The sequence below is a fragment of the Bactrocera dorsalis genome, chromosome 1, assembly GCF_023373825.1.
Source record: "Bactrocera dorsalis isolate Fly_Bdor chromosome 1, ASM2337382v1, whole genome shotgun sequence".
NCBI lineage: Eukaryota > Metazoa > Arthropoda > Insecta > Diptera > Tephritidae > Bactrocera > Bactrocera dorsalis.
In genome coordinates this window covers 72,797,361-72,822,896 of record NC_064303.1, presented here as the reverse complement: position 1 = coordinate 72,822,896, position 25,536 = coordinate 72,797,361, and the positions used below count along the sequence as shown (strand labels likewise).

Below are 25,536 nucleotides of genomic sequence, written 5' to 3'. Positions count from 1 at the left end.
CTCTGGCAACAGTCAACCACAAGGTGCGTTCAAGAGACCTGCGAATTCTCAAAGGACGTCGGACTACAGACGCCAGAGGATTAACCATTTGACAGAAGAAAGAGACAAAGCGTACGAAAAGCAATATGATCAAGCCGCTTATGATGCAGCGGCAGAAATAGAGGCTGAAAATGAAACTGAGTATGAAGAAGATGCGCTTAATTTTTTAGCGGAGAGTCCCTGCTCCCGTTTATCCAACGAACAGTAGCAGGGAAATCGTTAAAATTCTTAATTGACACCGGGGCGTCAAAAAGTTATATTAAACCTAAGATAAGCCCTTTATCCTCTGTCCCAGTACAGACCCCGTTTGTGGTTAAATCAATTCACGGATTTAACAGAATTGGGAGCAAAAGCTTCATTATGATGTTTGGCATAAATAGCCCTTTTTTTCATTTACCCGGTCTCACAACTTTTGACGGCATAATTGGACTCGACCTATTGACACAGGCGGAAGCAACTATTGATCTCGCGTCAGAACTGATCCACTTTAAGGGAGGATCTGAAACTCTGAGATTCCACAAATGTGCTCAAGTCAATTTCACAAAAATTGAAGACATAGAAGTTCCAGCTAACGTCCGTGCAGATTTTCTACAAATGATGACAAAGCATTTGAAGGCATTTGCCGACTCGAGCAAGTTACTCCCGTTTAATACCAATGTTGTTGCCACCATTCGCACGGAGGATAATGAGCCAGTCTACTCCAAAATGTACCCATTCCCCATGGGAGCTGCTGACTTTGTGAGCCAAGAAATCAAGGATCTACTTAAAAATGGCATCATTCGACCATCTAGGTCTCCTTATAACAACCCCATATGGGTTGTCGGAAAAAAGGGCACAGACCTCACAGGAGCGCCTAATAAGCGGTTGGTGGTAGATTTCCGAAAATTAAACTCCAAAACCATCGCGGACAAGTACCCAATGCCGAGTATCAGTATGATACTTTCAAACCTGGGAAAGGCCAAGTATTTCACCACCCTGGACTTGAAATCTGGATACCATCAAATTATGTTAGCAGAACACGATAGGGAAAAGACTTCCTTTTCAGTAAATGGAGGAAAGTATGAATTCTGCCGTTTGCCCTTTGGGCTAAAGAATGCTTCTAGCATTTTCCAGAGGGCCATAGATGATGTCCTGCGCGATATGATTGGTAAAACCTGCTATGTTTTACGTCGATGACGTTATAGTGTTTTCCGAAAACGAAGAAGACCACGTACAACACGTTGGACAGGTACTAAAGAGCCTTTATGATGCCAATATGAGGGTGTCTAAGGAGAAATCACAGTTTTTTAAAGAAAGCGTAGAGTTTCTGGGATTTTTTGTTACGAAAGAGGGGACAAAAACTAGCCCAGACAAGGTCAGAGCAATCAGAGACTTTAAGCAACCAAGCAACTTGTTCGAGCTGAGATCCTTTATTGGTCTGGCGAGTTACTATAGGTACTTTATAAAGGACTTCGCAACAATAGCAAGACCCTTAACAAGCTTGTTAAAAGGGGAGAGCGGAAGAGTTAGCAAGTTCCGTTCAAAAACCATCCCGGTATCCTTTGATGAAATCCAGAAGACTGCGTTTGATAAGCTTAGAAATATTCTTGCTTCCGAAGATGTTATTCTTCATTACCCAGATTTTTCAAAACCATTCGACTTGACTACTGATGCCTCCTCAAGTGGCATAGGTGCAGTACTATCTCAGGGAAATAGACCCATAACAATGATCTCGAGGACGCTGAAGGATAGGGAGATAAACTACGCGACAAACGAAAGGGAACTATTAGCTATCGTTTGGGCCTTGGACAGCCTCCGGCACTACATTTACGGTAAGAGTGACATACGAATCTATACAGATCATCAACCTCTAGTTTTCGCGGTCTCGGATAGGAACCCAAATTCCAAGATAAAACGTTGGAAAGCGCGAATTGAAGAGAGTGGCGCAAAGGTATTTTACAAACCTGGGAAAGAAAACTACGTTGCAGACGCATTATCGCGTCAAAGTATTAACGTTTTACAGGAATCAGTACAGTCCGATGCAGCGACAGCACACAGTGAAGTATCTTTAACTCATGTGATTGAGACTATCGATAAGCCCCTGAATTGCTTCAGGAATCAGATAGTTATAGAAGAGTCTTCTACCCCCACAAAACGGACATTTATCTTGTTTGGCACAAAGACTCGTCATCAGATCATCTTTAACGACTGGCTTAAATTGCTAGCAGAAGTGAAAGAAGTCGTAAAGCCGGACGTAGTAAATGCTTTACACTGCGACCTGCACGTTTTGGCACGCATTCAGGATGACTTGGTCAGAGTTTTCCCTGCCACCAAATTCTGGCACTGCAAGAACATGGTAACAGATGTTGTTAACAAAGACGAGCAAAAGGAGATAGTAACGATGGAGCATAATAGGGCACATAGAGCCGCCCAGGAGAATGTAAAGCAGATTCTACTCGATTATTATTTCCCAAAAATGGGAAAAATTGCGTCAGAAATTGTTGTAAACTGCAAAGTGTGTGGAAGGGCGAAGTATGATAGGCATCCAAAGAAGCAAGAGATGGGTGTTACGCCTATACCTTCCCGTGTAGGAGAATTGATCCACATTGACATTTTTTCAACTGCAGGAAAACATTTTTTAACAGCCCTAGACAAGTTCTCCAAGTTTGCCTTGGTTCAACCAGTGGCGTCACGCACTATCGCCGACGTAAAAGCGGGCATTTTGCAAATCATTAACATTTTTCCTAAAATAGAAACTGTGTACTGTGACAACGAACCTTCATTTAATTCAGATACAATTCGATCGTTGCTGAAAAACCAATACGACATCAACATAGTGAATGCGCCACCGTTGCACAGTACGTCAAACGGGCAAGTGGAAAGATTCCACAGCACCCTCGTGGAAATTGCCAGATGTCTAAAACTGCAAAGGCAGATACAAGACGTAGTTGAACTTTTTCTTCAGGCCGCCGTGGAATATAATAGAACGTTCCATTCAGTGACGGGCATGAAGCCGATTGAGGTGATCCATGCCAACTTAAACATGTTCACGGATATTGCTACCAGACTAGAGAAAGCCCAACAAGAACAGTTGGAGCGGAGTAATGCCCACCGCCAAAATAGAATCTTCGAAGTTGGAGAAAAGGTCCTGGTAAAGTCCAACAAGAGACTAGGCGACAAGGTCACTCCACTGTACGTCGAGGAAAGGATAGACGCTGATCTAGGAACAACCGTTCTTATTAAAGGGAGGGTGGTCCACAAGGACAACCTCAAGTGAAACTCCTGACATAATACCTTTTTTTCATTGTTTTTATTTTGAATTTCAGGCATACTCCCATCTTCGCACTTTTGACTTGGGCTGCGCTGACGGCTTCCAAATTTACGGACTACTCGCACGCGGACTACATACCGATCCTGGACGGCACTGCAATAATTTGGAACGAGACGAGGTACATAAGGCATATATCAAATTTAACGGAATATGGACAATACATTCAAGAAACCACAGACTTGATTAGCGTCTTCCCACAATCACACATGAGGAAGATCCTAGAAGTAGACACCAGGCACTTACTTACTTTATTAGGGACACTAGGAGTACACCATAGGCATGCTCGGAGCCTAAACTTTTTGGGGTCCGCCCTGAAGGTAATAGCCGGTACGCCTGACTTCAATGACTTACTACAAACAAGACTAACGGAGCAAGAGCTAATACAGTCCAACAATAGACAGATCGTCATTAATTCCAGAACTCAGGAACAGATTAACGCCCTCACGAATACGGTCAATAAAATTCTCAGTGTAAAAAAAAGGGAAGAAATAGATTCATCGCACCTCTATGAAACGCTGTTGGCTAGAAACAGAATTTTAACACTAGAGATTCAAAATTTAATAATTGCAATCACACTGGCTAAATTTAATGTAATAAACCCTGCTATTATTGATGCAGATGACTTGGAGGCGGTTATGAAGGAGAGTTTCACAGGAGTTACAATAACCCAATTGTTTAGCATAGCTAGAGTTAAGGTTTTAGCAAGCAAAGAAATTGTAACCTTTATTATCAGTTTTCCTAGACCTAAGTTATTATGTAAGAAGATTACTATTTTTCCCGTATCGCATGCTGGCCGTATATTGCATTTACCGGACAACATTATAGCTGACTGCGGAGGCAACATTACCGCTGTTATATCTTGTATTGATGCACCAATGGTAACGTTCTGTAAAGAAGCCGAAACTGAAACTTGCGCACAAAGCCTACACTCTGGCGCAGTAGCGCACTGTGCCACCAAGCCCAGCGACTTATCCCCCATTGTCGTCGTCGACGATGGTATAGTTTTGATAAACGATGCAATAGTTAAGGCTAGCATAGATAATGGCCCTGAAATATTTATTAATGGCACTTATCTTGTTACATTCGAACGCACCGCTTTTATCAATGGCACCAAATACGTTACTCTCAATGGATACCCGAAGAGACTCCCACAACAGTCTGCCTCCGCACGGATCAACATAACCTCCCATCATACCCTACTAAGCCTACCATTTCTTCACAAGCTAAGTGAAGTAAACTTGCGGCACATCGCTGAATTACGCATACGAACGATTGCTGCACCACTGATAGCCGCAATAATTTGTGCCACGATCGCCGTAATGCTTGCTGCATCAATCATCTTACTAAAACGTAGGCGGCGAAGAGAAACTTCTAAGGCAGTGCGTCAAGTGATGGAAAGGTTGGGTATGGCCGAGGACGACCATGTTTTGAAGGAGGGAGTAGTTAACAATAGTTAACGCACTGAAGCGCTCATGCTGCCAAAAATTGCAAGGCAAGCAGTCTGCATCGGTCACTTCATGCGCGACCAAATTATGTAAACAAAACAACATGCTGGGTTAGCTGTAGTAATTCGATCAGTTCGATACATGAGCGTGGGAAGTGCCTATGCAAGCAATAACGTCGAGCAAACGGCAGCAGCGACGGCAAAGATAGGAGGTTAGCAATAAGCTTGCAAATAATGAAATAAATCAGTTTTAGTACGAAACTCAACGTGTTAGTATCTTTCTCAAGAATAACTTAACTCTGGATAGTCGACAACACCGTCGCTATCCCAAAGGAGTAATAACAAGAAGATCAGAAGTAACTAGTGTGAATATCATCTTCAAGAATAACTTAACTCTGGATAGTCGACAACACCGTCGCTATCCCAAAGGAGTAATAACAAGAAGATCAGAAGTAACTAGTGTGAATATCATCTTCAAGAATAACTTAACTCTGGATAGTCGACAACACCGTCGCTATCCCAAAGGAGTAATAACAAGAAGATTAAAAATAACTTATACAATCCCGCTTACTGCTATTGGTAACTTTGTGTATTTTGTAAACACAAAGGTTCTTTTTATAAATTTGACATACAATAATTTTTTGTTTGCCGTTAAAGAGGTTTTCAATTACAGATTTTGTATCAAATACGACTGTAATTTTAGGCATACATACATACAAACGTGCATAATAGGCAACAACAAATAAATGGAAACGATACAACTCACTTTTAATATGTGGAAATTTGTGTGCGAGTTTTATCGCCAATTCCTGTATTCCTCCTCTTCCTTCAGTTTTTCAGCTGCCTGGTTTCTAGTGCGTGTTGTTGTTTGTAGGTGTAGTTGTTTTTACTCTTTCGCATGATCGCTACGAACGCGCAAGCATCTCCCCGTTTTTGAGTTGATCGCTTTTTTCGTTCCGCCTTTTTTACTTCCATTTATTCCCGTGCAAGGTAAGTGCCGTTTAACGTACTTGGTAACTAACCATCCAAAACCCTTATACATCCGCAATTTCGTATTGGATATTTTCTAAATGAGCTCAGATTCAAAAGAATCTAAAGCAATACAGTCACTAAAAGTTCCTAAAATGATTCCAGAAGAAAAGAGCCCTTGTAGACCTGCTGATGCTACACGCTCAAAGCAAGGTGCTACAAAGCAAAAAAGGCTGAAAGATATTTCATATACTAAGTTTATTGCTGAGAGTGTCAGTCTAATTCGATACTGCACTCGATTTTCAACTTCACCGATTCAAGATAATTCTGAATCGGTATTAGAAATCAAGAAAGAAAATCTGGGCAATTTCTGGATACGTCTCCAAGCTGTGTATGACGCAATAGTAGAATCTGACGAATCAGATCTACCTGAAAATTTCAAATCTTCAGCATACTCAAAATATGAAAACTGCTTAGACCAGTACGAGGAAACGAGAGCTATGATCTCCGATCAATTGAAACTAATTAAAGCAATTGAACCTACTCCACAAACGAGAGTAGAGCTGCCACAAGTTCAAAACCAAGAGGCGAGTTCAGGCATCCACCTCAAGGTGCCCGCATGGGACACTGAAATTTTTCATGGTGGTTATGAACAATGGCCGTCCTTCCGGGACATGTTCACAGCCGTTTACATAAACCACCCAAAATTATCTAATGCACAAAAATTGCATCACCTCCGATACAAAACAAAAGGTCAAGCAGGGGTATTAGTCAAACAATTCGCTCTTAATGACGAAAATTTCAATTATGCTTGGGAAGCTCTAAAAGCTCGTTACGAGAACGAAAGAATATTAGTCGACAAACAAGTCACGATATTAATGAATTTACCAAAAATTCAGAAAGAAACAAGTGAAGAATTTATAAAACTTCAATCCATTGTTTCAAATTGCTTGTCGGTTCTAGCGACAAAGAATATTCCCACAGACAATTGGGACCCCATTCTGGTAAATATATGCACATCTGCATTACCAGAAAAATCGTTACTTTTGTGGGAGCAGTCGCTCTCATCACGAAGAAAGTGCCTAACCTGGCAACAAATGAACGATTTCTTAACTACCCAATACGAAATTGCGGAAAGGGTTGATAAAAAAATGGTCAGAACTAAAAACGTTCAACACGACCTAAATCGAAGCTTCATTAGACCCCAAGCAAGTAACAACAACAACTTAAATCGTAGTTTCAAGCGTTCACATCCGAACAAAATAAACAAACGTCATGCGAACTGTGTAAAGGAGGGCACAGGCTGAAATCTTGCGAGAGATTTAAAAAAATGAATATTGTCGACCGCAACAATTTCGTAAAAACTAAAAGACTGTGTACAATAGGGTGGTTTTAGTGAATAGAAGTGAATTTTTTTTTCTGAAATTTATGTGTGCTCACTTCTAGGAATGTGCCATTTAGTGTAAAAATACAATTGTAAAAGTTTCAGCTTAATCGAACTTTGGCTTCCCGTGCCGAAAGAGCCTTGAAGTTTGATAAAATGGCCGTTTTTCGCGGAAAAGCGTTATGTTTCGAGTTTAACTTATGACTGATTCCACCTATTACAATAAATTTATTATCAAATGAAAGGTAATTTTGTTGAAATTAAAGTCTATTATAATAGATTTTCTTTAGAAATGTATGGTTTGGAAGATATTTAACATTTATTGGACCAAGTTCGTGTTATGTGCCTTTTTGGTGGCACTCATACATGTATTTTAAATTAGAATTTTATATATTCATGAAAGGTATGAAGGCCGAAGACAGCCCTTCCTTACTTGTTTTTAAGTATTTTTTGACATTTTGGTGAGTTTGGCCTTGGCCTAAGATAGTGACATAATTGGGCCGTCAAATTTCTTAACTTTTCATTCTATGCAACTTTACTTTAGTATATCCTATCTTCTTCTTCTTTACTGGCGTAGACACCGCTTACGCGATTATAGCCGAGTCAACAACAGCGCGCCAGTCGTTTCTTCTCTTCGCTACGTGGCGCCAATTGGATATTCCAAGCGAAGCCAGGTCCTTCTCCACTTGGTCCTTCCAACGGAGTGGAGGTCTTCCTCTTCCTCTGCTTCCCCCGGCGGGTACAGCGTCGAATACTTTCAGAGCTGGAGTGTTTTCGTCCATTCGGACAACATGACCTAGCCAGCGTAGCCGCTGTCTTTTAATTCGCTGAACTATGTCAATGTCGCCGTATATCTCGTACAGCTCATCGTTCCATCGAATGCGATATTCGCCGTGGCCAACGCGCAAAGGACCATAAATCTTTCGCAGAACTTTTCTCTCGAAAACTCGCAACGTCGACTCATCTGTTGTTGACATCGTCCAGGCCTCTGCACCATATAGCAGGACGGGAATTATGAGTGACTTATAGAGTTTAGTTTTTGTCTGTCGAGAGAGGACTTTGCTTCTCAATTGCCTACTCAGTCCGAAGTAGCACCTGTTGGCAAGAGTTATCCTGCGTTGGATTTCAAAGCTGACATTGTTGGTGGTGTTTACGCTGGTTCCAAGATAGACGAAATTATCTACAACTTCAAAGTTATGACTGTCAACAGTGACGTGAGTGCCAAGTCGCGAGTGCGACGACTGTTTGTTTGATGACAGGAGATATTTCGTCTTGCCCTCGTTCACTGCCAGACCCATTTGCGTTGCTTCCTTGTTCAGTCTGGAGAAAGCAGAACTAACGGCGCGGGTGTTGAGACCGATGATATCAATATCATCGGCATACGCCAGCAGCTGTACACTCTTATAAAAGATTGTACCTGCTCGATTAAGTTCTGCAGCTCGAACTATTTTCTCCAGCAGCAGATTGAAGAAATCGCACGATAGGGAGTCGCCTTGTCTGAAACCTCGTTTGGTATCGAACGGCTCGGAGAGGTCCTTCCCGATCCTGACGGAGCTTTTGGTCCCGCTCAATGTCAGTTTACACAGCCGTATTAGTTTTGCGGGGATACCAAATTCAGACATTGCGGCATAAAGGCGGCTCCTTTTCGTACTGTCGAAAGCAGCTTTAAAATCGACGAAGAGGTGATGTGTGTCGATTCTCCTTTCACGGGTCTTTTCCAAGATTTGGCGCATGGTGAATATCTGGTCGGTTGTTGATTTACCAGGTCTGAAGCCACACTGATAAGGTCCAATCAGTTTGTTGACGGTGGGCTTTAATCTTTCACACAATACGCTCGATAGAACCTTATACGCGATATTAAGGAGGCTAATCCCACGGTAGTTGGCGCAGATTGTGGGGTCTCCTTTTTTATGGATTGGGCATAGCACACTTAAATTCCAATCGTTGGGCATGCTTTCGTCCGACCATATTTTACAAAGAAGCTGATGCATGCTCCTTATCAGTTCTTCGCCGCCGTGTTTGAATAGCTCGGCTGGCAATCCATCCGCCCCCGCCGCTTTGTTGTTCTTCAGGCGGGTAATTGCTATTCGAACTTCTTCTTGGTCGGGCAATGGAACGTCTTTTCCATCGTCATCGATTGGGGAATCGGGTTCGTCTTCTCCTGGCGTTGTGTGTTCACTGCCATTCAGCAGGTTGGAGAAGTGTTCCCTCCATAATTTAAGTATGCTCTGGGCATCGGTGACTAGATCACCTTGGGGGGTTCTACATGAGTATGCTCCGGTCTTGAAACCTTCTGTAAGCCGCCGCATCTTTTGGTAGAATTTTCGAGCATTACCCCTGTCGGCCAGCTTATCAAGCTCTTCGTACTTTTTCTGTCTACAAATGCGTCTCGCTTCCCTCTTCAACTCTCGGTATCTATCCCATCCCGCACGTGTTGTGGTCGATCGTAACGTTGCGAGGTAGGCAGCCTGTTTTCTCTCCGCTGCGACACGGCACTCCTCGTCGTACCAGCTGTTCTTTTGCACCTTCCGAAAACCAATGGTTTCGGTTGCAGCTGTACGTAAGGAGTTTGAAATGCCGTCCCACAGTTCCCTTATACCGAGTTGTTGACGAGTGCTCTCAGAGAGCAGGAGTGCAAGCCGAGTAGAAAATCGCTCGGCTGTCTGTTGTGATTGCAGCTTCTCGACGTCGAACCTTCCTTGTGTTTGTTGGCGTGCGTTTTTTGCTGCACAGAGGCGGGTGCGAATCTTAGCTGCAACAAGATAGTGGTCCGAGTCGATGTTAGGACCTCGGAGCGCACGCACATCTAAAACACTGGAGACGTGTCTTCCGTCTATCACAACATGATCGATCTGGTTGGTAGTTTTTCGATCCGGAGACAGCCACGTAACTTGATGAATCTTCTTATGCTGGAATCTAGTACTACAGATAACCATATTTCGGGCCCCGGCGAAGTCGATCAGCCTCAACCCATTTGGGGATGTTTCCTCGTGGAGGCTGAATTTACCGACCGTAGTGCCAAAGATACCTTCTTTGCCCACCCTGGCGTTGAAGTCGCCAAGCACGATTTTGACATCGTGGCGGGGGCAGCTCTCATAAGCGAGCTCCAAGCGCTCATAAAAGTCATCTTTGGTCACATCGTCCTTCTCTTCCGTCGGGGCGTGGGCGCAAATCAGCGATATGTTGAAGAACCTCGCTTTGATGCGGATTGTGGCTAGACGTTCATTCACCGGAGTGAATGATAGTACTCGGCGACGGAGTCTCTCTCCCACCACGAATCCAACACCAAAACTTGCGCTCCTTTATATGGCCACTGTAGTAAATGCCACAAGGACCTACTCGTCTTTGTCCTTGTCCCGTCCCATCGCCATTTCTTGGACAGCGGTGATGTCAGTATTTACTTTTACGAGGACATCAATCAGCTGGGCAACGGCACCTTCCTAATTAAGGGGACCGGACATTCCAGGGTGCATGCCCTCCAATTCGTAGTCCTTATTTCGTTTTCCATGGTCGTCATCAAAATAAGGGGGGTCTCTCATCCGAGGCTGGTTGTTGCTATTCGCTGGGGTTGTTTTTTTACGTGGCGGGTCCCAAACCCAGCGCACAACCCTATGTAGGGGATATTTCGCCTTCTCACGTTAGCTCGCCTTCAAACGGATGTTCTTAGGCTACCCAGAGGATACTTGGTCAAAGACCGGAAGTCGTGAGCTGCTTGAGTCATATGTAAAAGAATCGTTTCTGGCCACTCCCAAGTGAATGGCGATCAGAGAACTTTCCTCACTTGCGTGAACTTCTACATATGACTCCATCCTCCTATATATCCTATACTTTTACTAAAATAAAGCGACAACAACAAAAGATCGCATAACTTTTATTAACCGTTACTTTACTACTTTTTCACATTTCAACCTCACTAAACATATTTTTTCTCCAATAAGCTGGCATCTCTAGTATTATTTGGTATTGTATATTTCTGGCATCTCGTGGCTGACTTGTTGCTCATATTTACCGCTATGTATTCTGGTAGTAAGTAAAAAGTGGGGAATCCCCTATTTGATTTTGACGCTTTAAGAGAAATGTTATTTTAAAGTTTGTTGTGCTAAGTGAACAGTTCGATATTAGAAAGTGCAAGATATTACATACATAGTTATATATGTAATTAAATTCAAATGGCTACTACCTCATCTAATGTTCGTGTTCGATCTAAAATCCTAATTTATTTAATTGGGTATTCATCTCATTAAATAATCGGGAGTAAACTGCCATCTAATCATCAAATGTTAAAGTCATTGTTTTACAACATTCTTGAAGTTGGATTATCTTTTAGTGATACTGCAAAACTCACTCTGACGGAAGTTCTTGTGTTCTGGGAGAAAGCTAGAATACCTTATCAATTACATAAAAATGCTGTTCGCAAAGTCGAAAAAATTATATAACGAATGGAGGGCACTTCAGAAGTGTTCAAGATTGAAGACAAAACGTCAAGAGGAAAAAAATCTTGCATTCACATCCAAACTGTCCGATCTTTTTGATGTAGCAGTGGAAGATGCCATTTCAAAAATGTCTAATCAGGAAGATATTAAATTTTTGACATATCAGAGAATGAAAGGACGTCCAGGCCATATGGAAGGTGTCGATGTGAATACAGCTCTAGCTGAACAATGAAGAGAAGCAAGAAAATCAAAAGCAGAAGAGTGGCGATAGCGACAGATTTCACCAGTAAGCGCTGGTAAGTTTATAGTATAGTTGCCCAATTTTACTTAAAAATTAGATACTGAAACCCATACTTAAATAGGTAATAAAATGCTGGCTCTTAGAAGCTATAGCGTTTATTCGTTCCTATTTGTTACCAACATCAACAGTATTTTTCTCCCAAAATCCATACAATTTCTTTCCTTTTTTCATTGCAACAGAAAATGTATGAGACATTCATTGTCTTCTGAATCAGAAGTGGAAGAAATCACCTCGGACGAAGTATTTACCGATGATGAAAAAGCCAGCAAAGCGGAGACAGCGAGTAAAAAAAGGAAATACAGTCGTGGTTATAAAGAAGTAATGACTGAAAAAATTATCAATTTTGCTAGATAGGTGCAAAATTTCTGATAGAAATGCTGTGCGAATAATTTTCGCAACAGCTGAAAGTCTGGGCTATAATGTTGAGGAATTTGCACTTAGTAGAAGCGCTTTAAGAAAACGCAGAATATCCTTTCGAAGTCAACGGGCCCAGAAAATCAAGGCGAGGTTTAAAAACTTAGACTTAGAGTGTATTGTTGTTCATTGGGATGGAAAACTTTTACCAAACCTTCTTCAGAATGTGCTGACACGGTTGGCAATCTTGATAAGCAAAGGAGACTATGTACAACTACTGGGGGTCCCGAAATTAGAAAATTCCACAGGCGCCAGTCAGGCAGAAGCTGTTAGCGGTAGTCTAGAAGAATGGGATATTGGCGATAAAATTGTTGATATGTGTTTTGATACGACGGCTTCCAACACAGGACGAATGAAAGGCGCATGCACCTTGTTAGAAAAACAGCTAGGTAAAAGTTTGTTGTACTTAGCCTGCCGCCATCACATTTTAGAAGTCGTTTTACGGTCAGTATTTGAGTACAAAATGGGATCAACGACTGCTCCCCAACCTGACATTTTTAGAAGATTTCAAATACATTGGCCTAACATAGATCAGTCTAAATACATTGAAGGGGTACAGGATGATTCGGTAAAGAAGTCAGTGAAAGAGTTCGAAAAAGAGGTTTCGGAATTTCTTCTCTTTCAGTTAAACTGAAAAACAGCCGAAGGATGATTACTTAGAACTTATTAAGTTATGTTTAATATTTTTAGGAAAAGTCCCTCCTCACGATGTTTCGTTTAACACTCCTGGTGCTTATCATCACGCCCGTTGGATGGCAAAAAGCCATTTACTCTCTGAAAATGTTCATTTTAGAGAACAGTTTCCTATGTCCGAAGAGGAGTTCAGTTCACTAAAAGCTATTTGTTTATTTATTGTTAATTTGTATGTGAAGTTGTGGTGTCAAGCTTCAAACGCAATAAGTGCACCTAGTAATGATTTACAATTTGTTCAGAATGTAATTAAGTGCAGACGTATTGATCAAGGTGTATCAGAAAAGGTATTGGGAAAATATATTCTTCACCTGTGGTATCTGAACCCGGAACTGATTTGCCTTAGCTTATTTGACAAAAATGTTTCAAATGAAATAAAAAGAAAAATAGCAAAAAAGATTTTATCGTACAGGAATTTAACAGAAGAAGAACGGTCTTCAAGGATAATGAGGGTGCAAGTTTCTGAAAATGAAGCTGTAACCTATTTAAAAATATTTCGCTTCAGAATTTTGTTTCGGATCAAAGCCTGACCTTTTTCGAATATTTCAAAGTCAAAACTGATTTTTTGACAGAGGACCCCAAGAAATCTTCTTCTTCTTTACTGGCGTAGACACCGCTTACGCGATTATAGCCGAGTCAACAACAGCGCGCCAGTCGTTTCTTCTCTTCGCTACGTGGCGCCAATTGGATATTCCAAGCGAGGCCAGGTCCTTCTCCACTTGGTCCTTCCACCGGAGTGGAGGTCTTCCTCTTCCTCTGCTTCCCGCGGCGGGTACTGCGTCGAATACTTTCAGAGCTGGAGTGTTTCCATCCATCCGGACAACATGACCTAGCCAGCGTAGCCGCTGTCTTTTAATTCGCTGAACTATGTCAATGTCGTCGTATATCTCGTACAGCTCATCGTTCCATCGAATGCGATATTCGCCGTGGCCAACGCGCAAAGGACCATAAATCTTTCGCAGAACTTTTCTCTCGAAAACTCGCAACGTCGACTCATCGGTTGTTGTCATCGTCCAAGCCTCTGCACCATATAGCAGGACGGGAATTATGAGCGACTTATAGAGTTTGGTTTTTGTTCGTCGAGAGAGGACTTTACTTTTCAATTGCCTACTCAGTCCGAAGTAGCACCTGTTGGCAAGAGTAATCCTGCGTTGGATTTCAAGGCTGACATTGTTGGTGGTGTTAACGCTGGTTCCTAAATAGACGAAATTATCTACAACTTCAAAGTTATGACTGTCAACAGTGACGTGGGTGGCCAAGTCGCGAGTGTGACGATTGATTGTTTGATGACAGGAGATATTTCGTCTTGCCCTCGTTCACTGCCAGACCATTTGCGTTGCTTCCTTGTTCAGTCTGGAGAAAGCAGAACTAACGGCGCGGGTGTTGAGACCGATGATATCAATATCATCGGCATACGCCAGCAGCTGTACACTCTTATAAAAGATTGTACCTGCTCGGTTCAGTTCTGCAGCTCGAATAATTTTCTCCAGCAGCAGATTGAAAAAGTCGCACGATAGGGAGTCGCCTTGTCTGAAACCTCGTTTGGTATCGAACGGCTCGGAGAGGTCCTTCCCGATCCTGACGGAGCTTTTCGTGTTGCTCAACGTCAGTTTACATAGCCGTATTAGTTTTGCGGGGATACCAAATTCAGACATCGCGGCATAAAGGCAGCTCCTTTTCGTGCTGTCGAAAGCAGCTTTGAAATCGACGAATAGGTGGTGAGTGTCGATTCTCCTTTCACGGGTCTTTTCCAAGATTTGGCGCATGGTGAATATCTGGTCGGTTGTTGATTTACCAGGTCTGAAGCCACACTGATAAGGTCCAATCAGTTTGTTGACAGTGGGCTTTAATCTTTCACACAATACGCTCGATAGAACCTTGTATGCGATGTTGAGGAGGCTTATCCCACGGTAGTTGGCGCAGATTGTGGGGTCTCCTTTTTTATGGATTGGGCATAGCACACTTAAATTCCAATCGTTGGGCATGCTTTCATCCGACCATATTTTGCAAAGAAGCTGATGCATGCTCCTTATCAGTTCTTCGCCGCCGTGTTTGAATAGCTCGGCCGGCAATCCGTCGGCCCCTGCCGCGTTGTTGTTTTTCAGGCGGGCAATTGCTATTCGAACTTCTTCCTGGTCGGGCAATGGAACGTCTGCTCCATCGTCATCGATTGGGGAATCGGGTTCGTCTTCTCCTGGTGTTGTGCTTTCACTGCCATTCAGCAGGCTGGAGAAGTGTTCCCTCCATAATCTAAGTATGCTTTGGGCATCGGTGGCTAGATCACCTTTGGGGGTTCTACAGGAGTATGCTCCGGTCTTGAAACCTTCTGTAAGCCGCCGCATTTTCTCGTAGAATTTTCGAGCATTACCCCTGTCGGCCAGCTTATCAAGCTGTTCGTACTCACGCGTTTCGGCCTCTTTTTTCTTCTGTCTGCAAATGCGTCTCGCTTCCCTCTTCAACTCTCGGTATCTGTCCCATCCCGCACGTGTTGTGGTCGATCGTAACGTTGCGAGGTAGGCAGCCTGTTTTCTCTCCGCTGCGACACGGCACTCCTCGTCGTACCAGCTGTTCTTTTGCACTTTCCGAAAACCAATGGTTTCGGTTGCAGCTGTACGTAAGGAGTTTTGAAATGCCATCCCACAGTTCCCGTATACCAAGTTGTTGACGAGTGCTCTCAGAGAGCAGGAGTGCAAGCCGAGTAGAAAATCGTTCGGCTGTCTGTTGTGATTGCAGCTTCTCGACGTCGAACCTTCCTTGTGTTTGTTGGCGTGCGTTTTTTGCTGCACAGAGGCGGGTGCGAATTTTGGCTGCAACAATATAGTGGTCCGAGTCAATGTTAGGTCCTCGGAGCGCACGCACATCTAAAACACTGGAGACGTGTCTTCCGTCTATCACAACATGATCGATGTGGTTGGTGGTTTTTCGATCCGGAGACAGCCAGGTAGCTTGATGTATCTTCTTATGCTGGAATCTAGTACTACAGATAACCATATTTCGGGCCCCGGCGAAGTCGATCAGCCTCAACCCATTTGGGGATGTTTCCTCGTGGAGGCTGAATTTACCGACCGTAGTGCGAAAGATACCTTCTTTGCCCACCCTGGCGTTGAAGTCGCCAAGCACGATTTTGACATCGTGGCGGGGGCATCTCTCATAAGTGCGCTCCAAGCACTCATAAAAAGCATCTTTGGTCACATCGTCCTTCTCTTCCGTCGGGGCGTGGGCGCAAATCAGCGATATGTTGAAGAACCTCGCTTTGATGCGGATTGTGGCTAGACGTTCATTCTCCGGAGTGAATGATAGTACTCGGCGACGGAGTCTCTCTCCACCACGAATCCAACACCAAACTTGCGCTCCTTTATATGGCCACTATAGTAAATGTCACAAGGACCTACTCGTTTCTGTCCTTGTCCCGTCCATCGCATTTCTTGGACGGCGGTGATGTCAGCCTTTATCTTTCCGAGGACATCTACCAGCTGGGCAGCGGCACCTTCCCAATTAAGGGACCGGACATTCCGGGTGCATGCCCTCAAATCATAGTCCTTATTTCGTTTGCCATGGTCGTCATCAAAAGGGGGGTCTCTCATCCGAGGCTGTGTGTTGTTTTTCATTGGGGGGAGGTTTTTACGTGGCGGGTCCCAAACCCAGCGCACAACCCTATGCAGGGGATTTTTCGCCTTCTCACTTTAGCTCGCCTTCAAACGGATGTTCTTAGGCTACCCAGAGGATACTTGGTCAAAGACCGGAAGTCGTGAGCTGCTTGAGTCATATGTAAAAGAATCGTTTCTGGCCACTCCCAAGTGAATGGCGATCAGAGAACTTTCCTCACTTGCGTGAACTTCTACACATGACTCCATCCTCCAAGAAATGGTCCGAAAATAAAGACTTTTTGAAACTTCAAAGTTTTGTTAGGAGTATGAAGGTAGTAAACGACACGGCAGAGAGAGGGGTTAAGTTAATTCAAGATTTCAATAGTATTCTTACAAAAGATGAGGAGCAAAAACAATTCCTGCTTCAGGTGGTAGCGGATTGTCGTCGGCTTTACCCTGATACTTCCAAAAGTACCCTTTCTCTACCCTTATCTGATGAATGATATTGGAAATAATAATATATAAATAAATTGATAAATTTTTTATAATTTTTGTTTTTAGTATGAATTTTCTTTTCCATATGTTTATTTTTTAATTAGATTTGTTCCCATCGTCTTATCTTTTTGTTAAATATTGTACCAATTAATGTACGAAAACTGAAAATACAATATATAACTAAAAGATTTTACTAATTTCTAGCTTTTTCTATTATAATAAAATAAAGGACTTCAGTGTCTGCATTGTTTATGGTTAAGGTAAGGATAGTTTCAAAAATCGTGGAGAACCTCGATTGTTACTGCGAAGAACTATACTAAGGCATCTGACACGAACTTGGTCCATTAAATGTTAAATATCTTCCAAACCATGCATTTCTAAAGAAAATGTATTCCAATAGACTTTAATTTCAACAAAATTACCTTTCATTTGATAATAAATTTATTGTAATAGGTGGAATCAGTCATAAGTTAAAGTCGAAAAATAACGCTTTTTCGCGAAAAATGGCAATTTTGTCAAACTTCAATGCCTTTTCGGCACGGGAAGGCAAAATCCGATTGAGTTGAAACTGTCATAATTGTATTTTTTACACTAAATGGCACATTTCTAGAAGTGAGCACTTCCAAAAATTTAAATTTTATTTTGAAAAACCACCCTAGTGTACAAACTGTTTGTCACATGCGCATGCGCTCAAAGATTGCGAAAGCAAATTTAATTGCGTTTATTGTCATAAACAACATCATTCGATGCTTCGTATAAATAACTTTTCCAGCTTACCCCAAACAGCGCAAATATCAAAAGAGCAACAGGATTAGTTGCAACAACAAATTCTGAAAACTGCCAAGAAGCACCATGCTGCTCAAAGGCGTTAAAAACCCAGTCGCTACATAGCGAAAATCAAAGTAGGGTACTACTACCCACAGCAGTCGTCTCCATCGAACATCGAGGAGAACTGTTTAAGCTCAGAGCCCTAATAGACCAAGGATCACAACGATCTTTCATAGCGTCTAGGGCACAAAATAGGCTAAATCTGCCAATAAGACAAGCCAACTTTGAAATTACGGGAATGGGCGGAAGAGTAGTTCAAAACTCAAATAAAATCTGCCCCATTACCTTATTTTCCCCCCAAGCGGATATAAGAATACAAACAGAAGTTATAGTCTTACCGCAATTAACCAACATGCTACCAAGCTATCATATAAATAGCAAGCATTGACAAAAGGTTTCACACCTAAAGCTAGCAGACCCCAACTACAACACCCCCGCTCAAATAGACCTTCTATTAGGCAGCGATCTCATACCACAAATAATAATCGAAGGTATGGATACAATTTCAAACACACTTTTGACACAAAAGACTATTTTCGGTTGGATCCTAAGTGGACTAGTTACGGAACCAGTCACAACAATGACAACTCAAGTTGAGGAAATCTCAAACGAGTACCTCAATTCACAATTGAGAAAATTTTGGGAGATAGAAGAACTCCCCCCCATTTCAATCACAACACCAGAAGATCAGTATTGTGAAGACTTTTACAAAGCCACAACTACTCGATCAGATAATGGTCGGTATGTCGTACGACTACCACTAAAACAACAATTTTCCAACACAATCGCCTTAGGTCACTCTCGCACCTCTGCAATACAGCAGTTTCAAAGTATGGAAAGAAACCTACTTAAAAAAGGTGAACTAAAACCAGAATATGATGGTGTGTTGGAAGAATACCTCCATTTAGATCACATGGAGGAAGTAAGCCCATGCAAAAAAATCATCAATGGCAAATACTACTCATTTTACTTGCCACATCACGCAGTAGTAAAGCCAGATAAAAAAAAAAACTAAAGTAAGAGTTGTCTTCAACGCCTCAAGATCCACTAGCTCGGGGAATCCCCTAAACGATATCCTGTTTACGGGACCCACGCTCCAACCTGATTTAGTGCCGCTTAACGTACTTGGTAACTAACCATCCAAAACATGGTCCTTCGAGTCGTAACGGACGGCATAAGTGGTGATACTAATTAATATAATAAATAAATAAAAATAAAATTTTTGTGAAGAAAAAACAAAAAAAAAAAAAAAGCGGTGTGACTAAGTGAACAAAAACAGGAAAACCCCGTTTGTGACAAGAACAAAAAAAACTCAAAATAAAATATAAAATGTGAAAAAATTTCTTTGGAAAAAATATAAAACAACGGTTGTGGCAAAGTGAACAAAAAAGGCCGTTAGTGAAAAAAACAATTTGTGAAGCAAAACCATAAAACAAGGGTGGTGTCAGTGAAAACCCCAAGCCGTTGGTGGCAAAACCAAGGTCCCGGTAGTGCCAAAAACAAAAAATATATATATGTACATATATATGTATATGTATATGCGTATGAGTCTTCTTCTTTACTGGCGTAGACACCGCTTACGCGATTATAGCCGAGTCAACAACAGCGCGCCAGTCGTTTCTTCTCTTCGCTACGTGGCGCCAATTGGATATTCCAAGCGAGGCCAGGTCCTTCTCCACTTGGTCCTTCCAACGGAGTGGAGGTCTTCCTCTTCCTCTGCTTCCCACGGCGGGTACTGCGTCGAATACTTTCAGAGCTGGAGTGTTTTCATCCATCCGGACAACATGACCTAGCCAGCGTAGCCGCTGTCTTTTAATTCGCTGAACTATGTCAATGTCGTCGTATATCTCGTACAGCTCATCGTTCCATCGAATGCGATATTCGTCGTGGCCAACGCGCAAAGGACCATAAATCTTTCGCAGAACTTTTCTCTCGAAAACTCGCAACGTCGACTCATCGGTTGTTGTCATCGTCCAAGCCTCTGCACCATATAGCAGGACGGGAATTATGAGCGTCTTATAGAGTTTGGTTTTTGTTCGTCGAGAGAGGACTTTACTTTTCAATTGCCTACTCAGTCCGAAGTAGCACCTGTTGGCAAGAGTAATCCTGCGTTGGATTTCAAGGCTGACATTGTTGGTGGTGTTAACGCTGGTTCCTAAATAGACGAAATTATCTACAACTTCAAAGTTATGACTGTCAACAGTGACGTGGGGGCCAAGTCGCGAGTGCGACGACTGTTTGTTTGATGACAGGAGATATTTCGTCTTGCCCTCGTTCACTGCCAGACCCATTTGCGTTGCTTCCTTGTTCAGTCTGGAGAAAGCAGAACTAACGGCGCGGGTGTTAAGACCGATGATATCAATATCATCGGCATACGCCAGCAGCTGTACACTCTTATAAAAGATTGTACCTGCTCGATTCAGTTCTGCAGCTCGAATAATTTTCTCCAGCAGCAGATTGAAAAAGTCGCACGATAGGGAGTCGCCTTGTCTGAAACCTCGTTTGGTATCGAACGGCTCGGAGAGGTCCTTCCCGATTCTGACGGAGCTTTTGGTGTTGCTCAACGTCAGCTTACATAGCCGTATTAGTTTTGCGGGGATACCAAATTCAGACCTCGCGGCATAAAGGCAGCTCCTTTTCGTGCTGTCGAAAGCAGCTTTGAAATCGACGAATAGGTGGTGAGTGTCGATTCTCCTTTCACGGGTCTTTTCCAAGATTTGGCGCATGGTGAATATCTGGTCGGTTGTTGATTTACCAGGTCTGAAGCCACACTGATAAGGTCCAATCAGTTTGTTGACGGTGGGCTTTAATCTTTCACACAATACGCTCGATAGAACCTTATATGCAATGTTGAGGAGGCTAATCCCACGGTAGTTGGCGCAGATTGTGGGGTCTCCTTTTTTATGGATTGGGCAGAGCACACTTAGATTCCAATCGTTGGGCATGCTTTCGTCCGACCATATTTTACAAAGAAGCTGATGCATGCTCCTTATCAGCTCTTCGCCGCCGTGTTTGAATAGCTCGGCCGGCAATCCGTCGGCCCCTGCCGCCTTGTTGTTCTTCAGGCGGGCAATTGCTATTCGAACTTCTTCATGGCCGGGTAATGGAACGTCTGCTCCATCGTCATCGATTGGGGTATCGGGTTCGCCTTCTCCTGGTGTTATGCGTTCACTGCCATTCAGCAGGCTGGAGAAGTGTTCCCTCCATAATCTAAGTATGCTCTGGGCATCGGTAACTAGATCACCTTTGGGGGTTCTACAAGAGTATGCTCCGGTCTTGAAACCTTCTGTAAGCCGCCGCATTTTTTCATAGAATTTTCGAGCATTACCCCTGTCGGCCAGCTTATCAAGCTGTTTGTACTCACGCATTTCGGCCTCTTTCTTCTTCTGTCTGCAAATGCGTCTCGCTTCCCTCTTCAACTCTCGGTATCTATCCCATCCCGCACGTGTTGTGGTCGATCGTAACGTTGCGAGGTAGGCAGACTGTTTTCTCTCCGCTGCGACACGGCACTCCTCGTCGTACCAGCTGTTCTTTTGCACTTTCCGAAAACCAATGGTTTCGATTGCAGCTGTACGTAAGGAGTTTGAAATGCCGTCCCACAGTTCCCTTATACCGAGTTGTTGACGAGTGCTCTCAGAGAGCAGGAGTGCAAGCCGAGTAGAAAATCTTTCGGCTGTCTGTTGTGATTGCAGCTTATCGACGTCGAACCTTCCTTGTGTTTGTTGGCGTGCGTTTTTTGCTGCACAGAGGCGGGTGCGAATTTTGGCTGCAACAATATAGTGGTCCGAGTCGATGTTAGGACCTCGGAGCGCACGCACATCTAAAACACTGGAGACGTGTCTTCCGTCTATCACAACATGATCGATCTGGTTGGTGGTTTTTCGATCCGGAGACAGCCAGGTAGCTTGATGAATCTTCTTATGCTGGAATCTAGTACTACAGATAACCATATTTCGGGCCCCGGCGAAGTCGATCAGCCACAACCCATTTGGGGATGTTTCCTCGTGGAGGCTGAATTTACCGACCGTAGTGCCAAAGATACCTTCTTTGCCCACCCTGGCGTTGAAGTCGCCAAGCACGATTTTAACATCGTGGCGGGGGCATCTCTCATAAGTGCGCTCCAAGCACTCATAAAAAGCATCTTTGGTCACATCGTCCTTCTCTTCCGTCGGGGCGTGGGCGCAAAACAGCGATATGTTGAAGAACCTCGCTTTGATGCGGATTGTGGCTAGACGTTCATTCTCCGGAGTGAATGATAGTACTCGGCGACGGAGTCTCTCTCCCACCACGAATCCAACACCAAACTTGCGCTCCTTTATATGGCCACTGTAGTAAATGTCACAAGGACCTACTCGTCTCTGTCCTTGTCCCGTCCATCGCATTTCTTGGACGGCGGTGATGTCAGCCTTTATCTTTACGAGGACATCTACCAGCTGGGCAGCGGCACCTTCCCAATTAAGGGACCGGACATTCCAGGTGCATGCCCTCAAATCATAGTCCTTATTTCGTTTGCCGTGGTCGTCATCAAAAGGGGGGTCTCTCGTCCGAGGCTGTTTTTTTTTCTTTTCATTGGGGGGTGTTTTTTACGTGGCGGGTCCCAAACCCAGCGCACAACCCTATGCAGGGGATTTTTCGCCTTCTCACGTTAGCTCGCCTTCAAACGGATGTTCTTAGGCTACCCAGAGGATACTTGGTCAAAGACCGGAAGTCGTGAGCTGCTTGAGTCATATGTAAAAGAATCGTTTCTGGCCACTCCCAAGTGAATGGCGATCAGAGAACTTTCCTCACTTGCGTGAACTTCTACACATGACTCCATCCTCCGATATGCGTATGAGTATGTACATAAAATCTCGTACATTACCAAATTAAAACAAAAAAAAAAGCGGTGACAAAATCATAAAAGTGAAGTGAAGAAACATATACATATGTAAAATCTTACACATCGCAATAATTAAAGCGAAAAACTGCGGAAAATAGCACACAAGCACATATGTATATGTACATGGTGAAGTGAGCTAAAAACAAGTAAAGTGAGGTGAAATTGGAGGGCACAAAAAACTACGATTTAAGTTGTTGTTATTACTTGCTTGGGGTCTAATGAAGCTTCGATTTAGGTCGTGTTGAACGTTTTTAGTTCTGACCATTTTTTTATCAACCCTTCCCGCAATTTCGTAACGGGTATTTTCTAAATGAGCTCAGATTCAAAAGAATCTAAAGCAATACAGTCACTAAAAGTTCCTAAAATGATTTCAGAAGAAAAGAGCCCTTGTTGTGCAGACGGATTGTTTAGAACGAATACTGGTCGATAAGCATGTAACGACACTATTAAACTTGCCTAAAATTAAGAAAGAAACAAGTGTAGAATTCATTAAACTAGAATCCACTGTTACTAATTGTTTGTCGGTTCTATCGACACCTTATATCCCCACAGACAGCTGGAATCCTATTCTCGTAAACATTTGCACCGCCGCATTAGCAGAAAAGTCGTTACTTCTATGGGAGCAATCGCTCTCATCACGAAAAAAGTGCCCAACGTGGCAACAAATGAAAGATTTTCTCACCACCCAATATGAAATTGCGGAAAGGTTAGAAGAAAAAATAATCAAAACTAAGACCATTAAACACGACCAAAACATAAGCTTAAATAGACCTCAAGCTAGAAGCAGAAACAATTCAACCAAACGCTTTCACATAACGCAATCGTTCATATGCGAACAGAAAAAGAAAACGTCATGCGAACTATATAAAAGAGGGCATAAACTTAAATCTTGCGAGAAGTTTAAAAAATTAAAAGTTAACGAACGAAATAATTTTGTCTGGTCAAAACGACTTTGCACAAATTGCCTGTCACATGCGCTCACATATAAAAATTGCAAAAGCAAATTTAATTGCTTACATTGTCACAAAAGACACCATTCAATGCTTCATTACAGCAGACATCCTAACTCACTCCAAAAAAGTCCAAGAACCACGCGTTTAACAAAAGCAAATCCCGAAATCCCCAATTCTAAAAATTGCCAAGGCACACCATGTTGCCCAAAGGCACAAAAAGTTCAAACGCTCCACAGTGAAACACATAGTGGACTAGTTACCGAACTAGTTACAAGTACAATTCAAATAAATATCTTAATTCACAATTAAGGAAATTTCAAACTCTAGAAGATCAGTATTGTGAAGACTTCTTTAAAGCTACAACTACTCGATCAAATACTGGCCGGTACGTCGTACGACTACCACTAGAGCTACAATATTCCAATACCTCACACATTGGTAAGAAAAACAAAGTAAGATTTCGGTCTAACAATATTAAAAATTCAAATATATGTTACTTTTCGACCCCGCAGGATGGCTTTCGCCAATAATTGAAAAAACACAATCCTGAATGAATCATTGAGCGGTGGATACTAAAAACCAATTAGTGCATACGCACTTTAACACAATATATAACAAAATTGTTCCAAAGGGATAGAAAAAAAGCAGATGTCGCTCTTATCGTCCCTACATAAGCGCTCCACATAAGGTTTTGAATGGGAACCTGTTGTACAACTTGAACATCCCACTTCAAAAATTATAATTCTAAATGAAGCCGTTCGCAATTACCGGCTACTCGCTCGCAAGAACCCTCTAATTTCATAGTCCTAAATCTAGGGCTAGGGAGTACCCATTCTGGCCACATCTGAGCCAGGCGTGGAGTTACTATCCTTTATAAGCCGATAACATAGAAAAGGCAAATAATAAGCAACCGGTATACCACACCGATGAAATATAAAATTTAAATAACCGCCCAGCAGATTTTAGGATGATCGCTTGAGACCTCCTGGATTAATCCTTTAGGAGATATCCTATACTCCCTATTACTCCTAATACTCGTGTGTAAATACACGTAAAATTTTATACTCCTTTTTAACATTGCATGTCATTGGAACGCGAGTACTCCTTTTAACCTCCTAATGGAGATCTCTATGATTACTGCTATAGGAGATCTCTATGATTACTCCTAAAGGAGATCTCTATGATTACTGATATAGGAGATCTCTATGATTACTACTATAGGAGATCTCTATGGTAAATCCTATATTACTTTCAACCTGCAGTTATTTTAACAAAAACAAATTTTTATAATTTTATTTTTTATTAAAATTTTTTAATTAAATTAATGTACATAAAATCTATTATTTTTTTTATATTATAAGTGTTCCTGTAGAACTGAGCCTTACATTTGAGAAGCGCCTTTTTAATCTTTGTCTCAAAATCAGGGTATGAGTAATCATCTTTTAAGGCCTCTAAAAATTAAACTTGTTAAAAAAATAGATGACATGAATTGAAATTATGTATTACCGTAAAGAAATTTATTGAAAAGTGCATAATTCTTCAATGCAACTTTTTTTTTGGCTCCATCCCAATTCACTTTTAAGAGCAGGGACTCCGCAATCACTTCATCCAAAATTTTTGATAGGGGTCTCTTTGAAAATTTTTGCTTCAGATACGCCACCTATAATAAACTCAAACTGTTTAGTAACATCTTATCAACTTTATTGGTTAAAAAAAAATTACCGAACTGGTATTTATTATAAATATTATTAACTTTTTTGCCCAGTGGACAATTTTTTTTTCTTCCTAGGAATAAAATTTCGCACTGTAA

At 42.3% G+C, this 25,536-nt stretch overlaps 1 protein-coding gene and 1 long non-coding RNA gene across 2 annotated transcripts; one reads left to right on the top strand and one right to left on the bottom strand.

Moving 5' to 3' along the window:
- Window positions 1-5,353: 5,353 nt before the first annotated feature.
- Window positions 5,354-14,232, top strand: LOC125775369 (uncharacterized). Its single transcript, XM_049445893.1, has 2 exons — window positions 5,354-7,855; window positions 13,727-14,232. The coding sequence occupies exon 1, from the start codon at window positions 5,864-5,866 to the stop codon at window positions 7,067-7,069; it is 1,206 nt and encodes a 401-aa protein (XP_049301850.1). The 5' UTR covers window positions 5,354-5,863; the 3' UTR covers window positions 7,070-7,855; window positions 13,727-14,232.
- LOC125775689 (uncharacterized) lies at window positions 10,094-23,598 on the bottom strand. Its single transcript, XR_007421294.1, has 3 exons — window positions 22,101-23,598; window positions 16,068-16,231; window positions 10,094-10,174 (listed from the first exon to the last, which is right to left on the bottom strand). It is a non-coding gene; the product is annotated as an uncharacterized LOC125775689 (long non-coding RNA).
- Window positions 23,599-25,536: the final 1,938 nt, after the last annotated feature.

What these genes read in the sequence shown, in the direction of transcription:
- LOC125775369 (XM_049445893.1), top strand. Translation starts at nt 5,864, where the DNA reads ATGAGCTCAGATTCAAAAGAATCTAAAGCAATACAGTCACTAAAAGTT.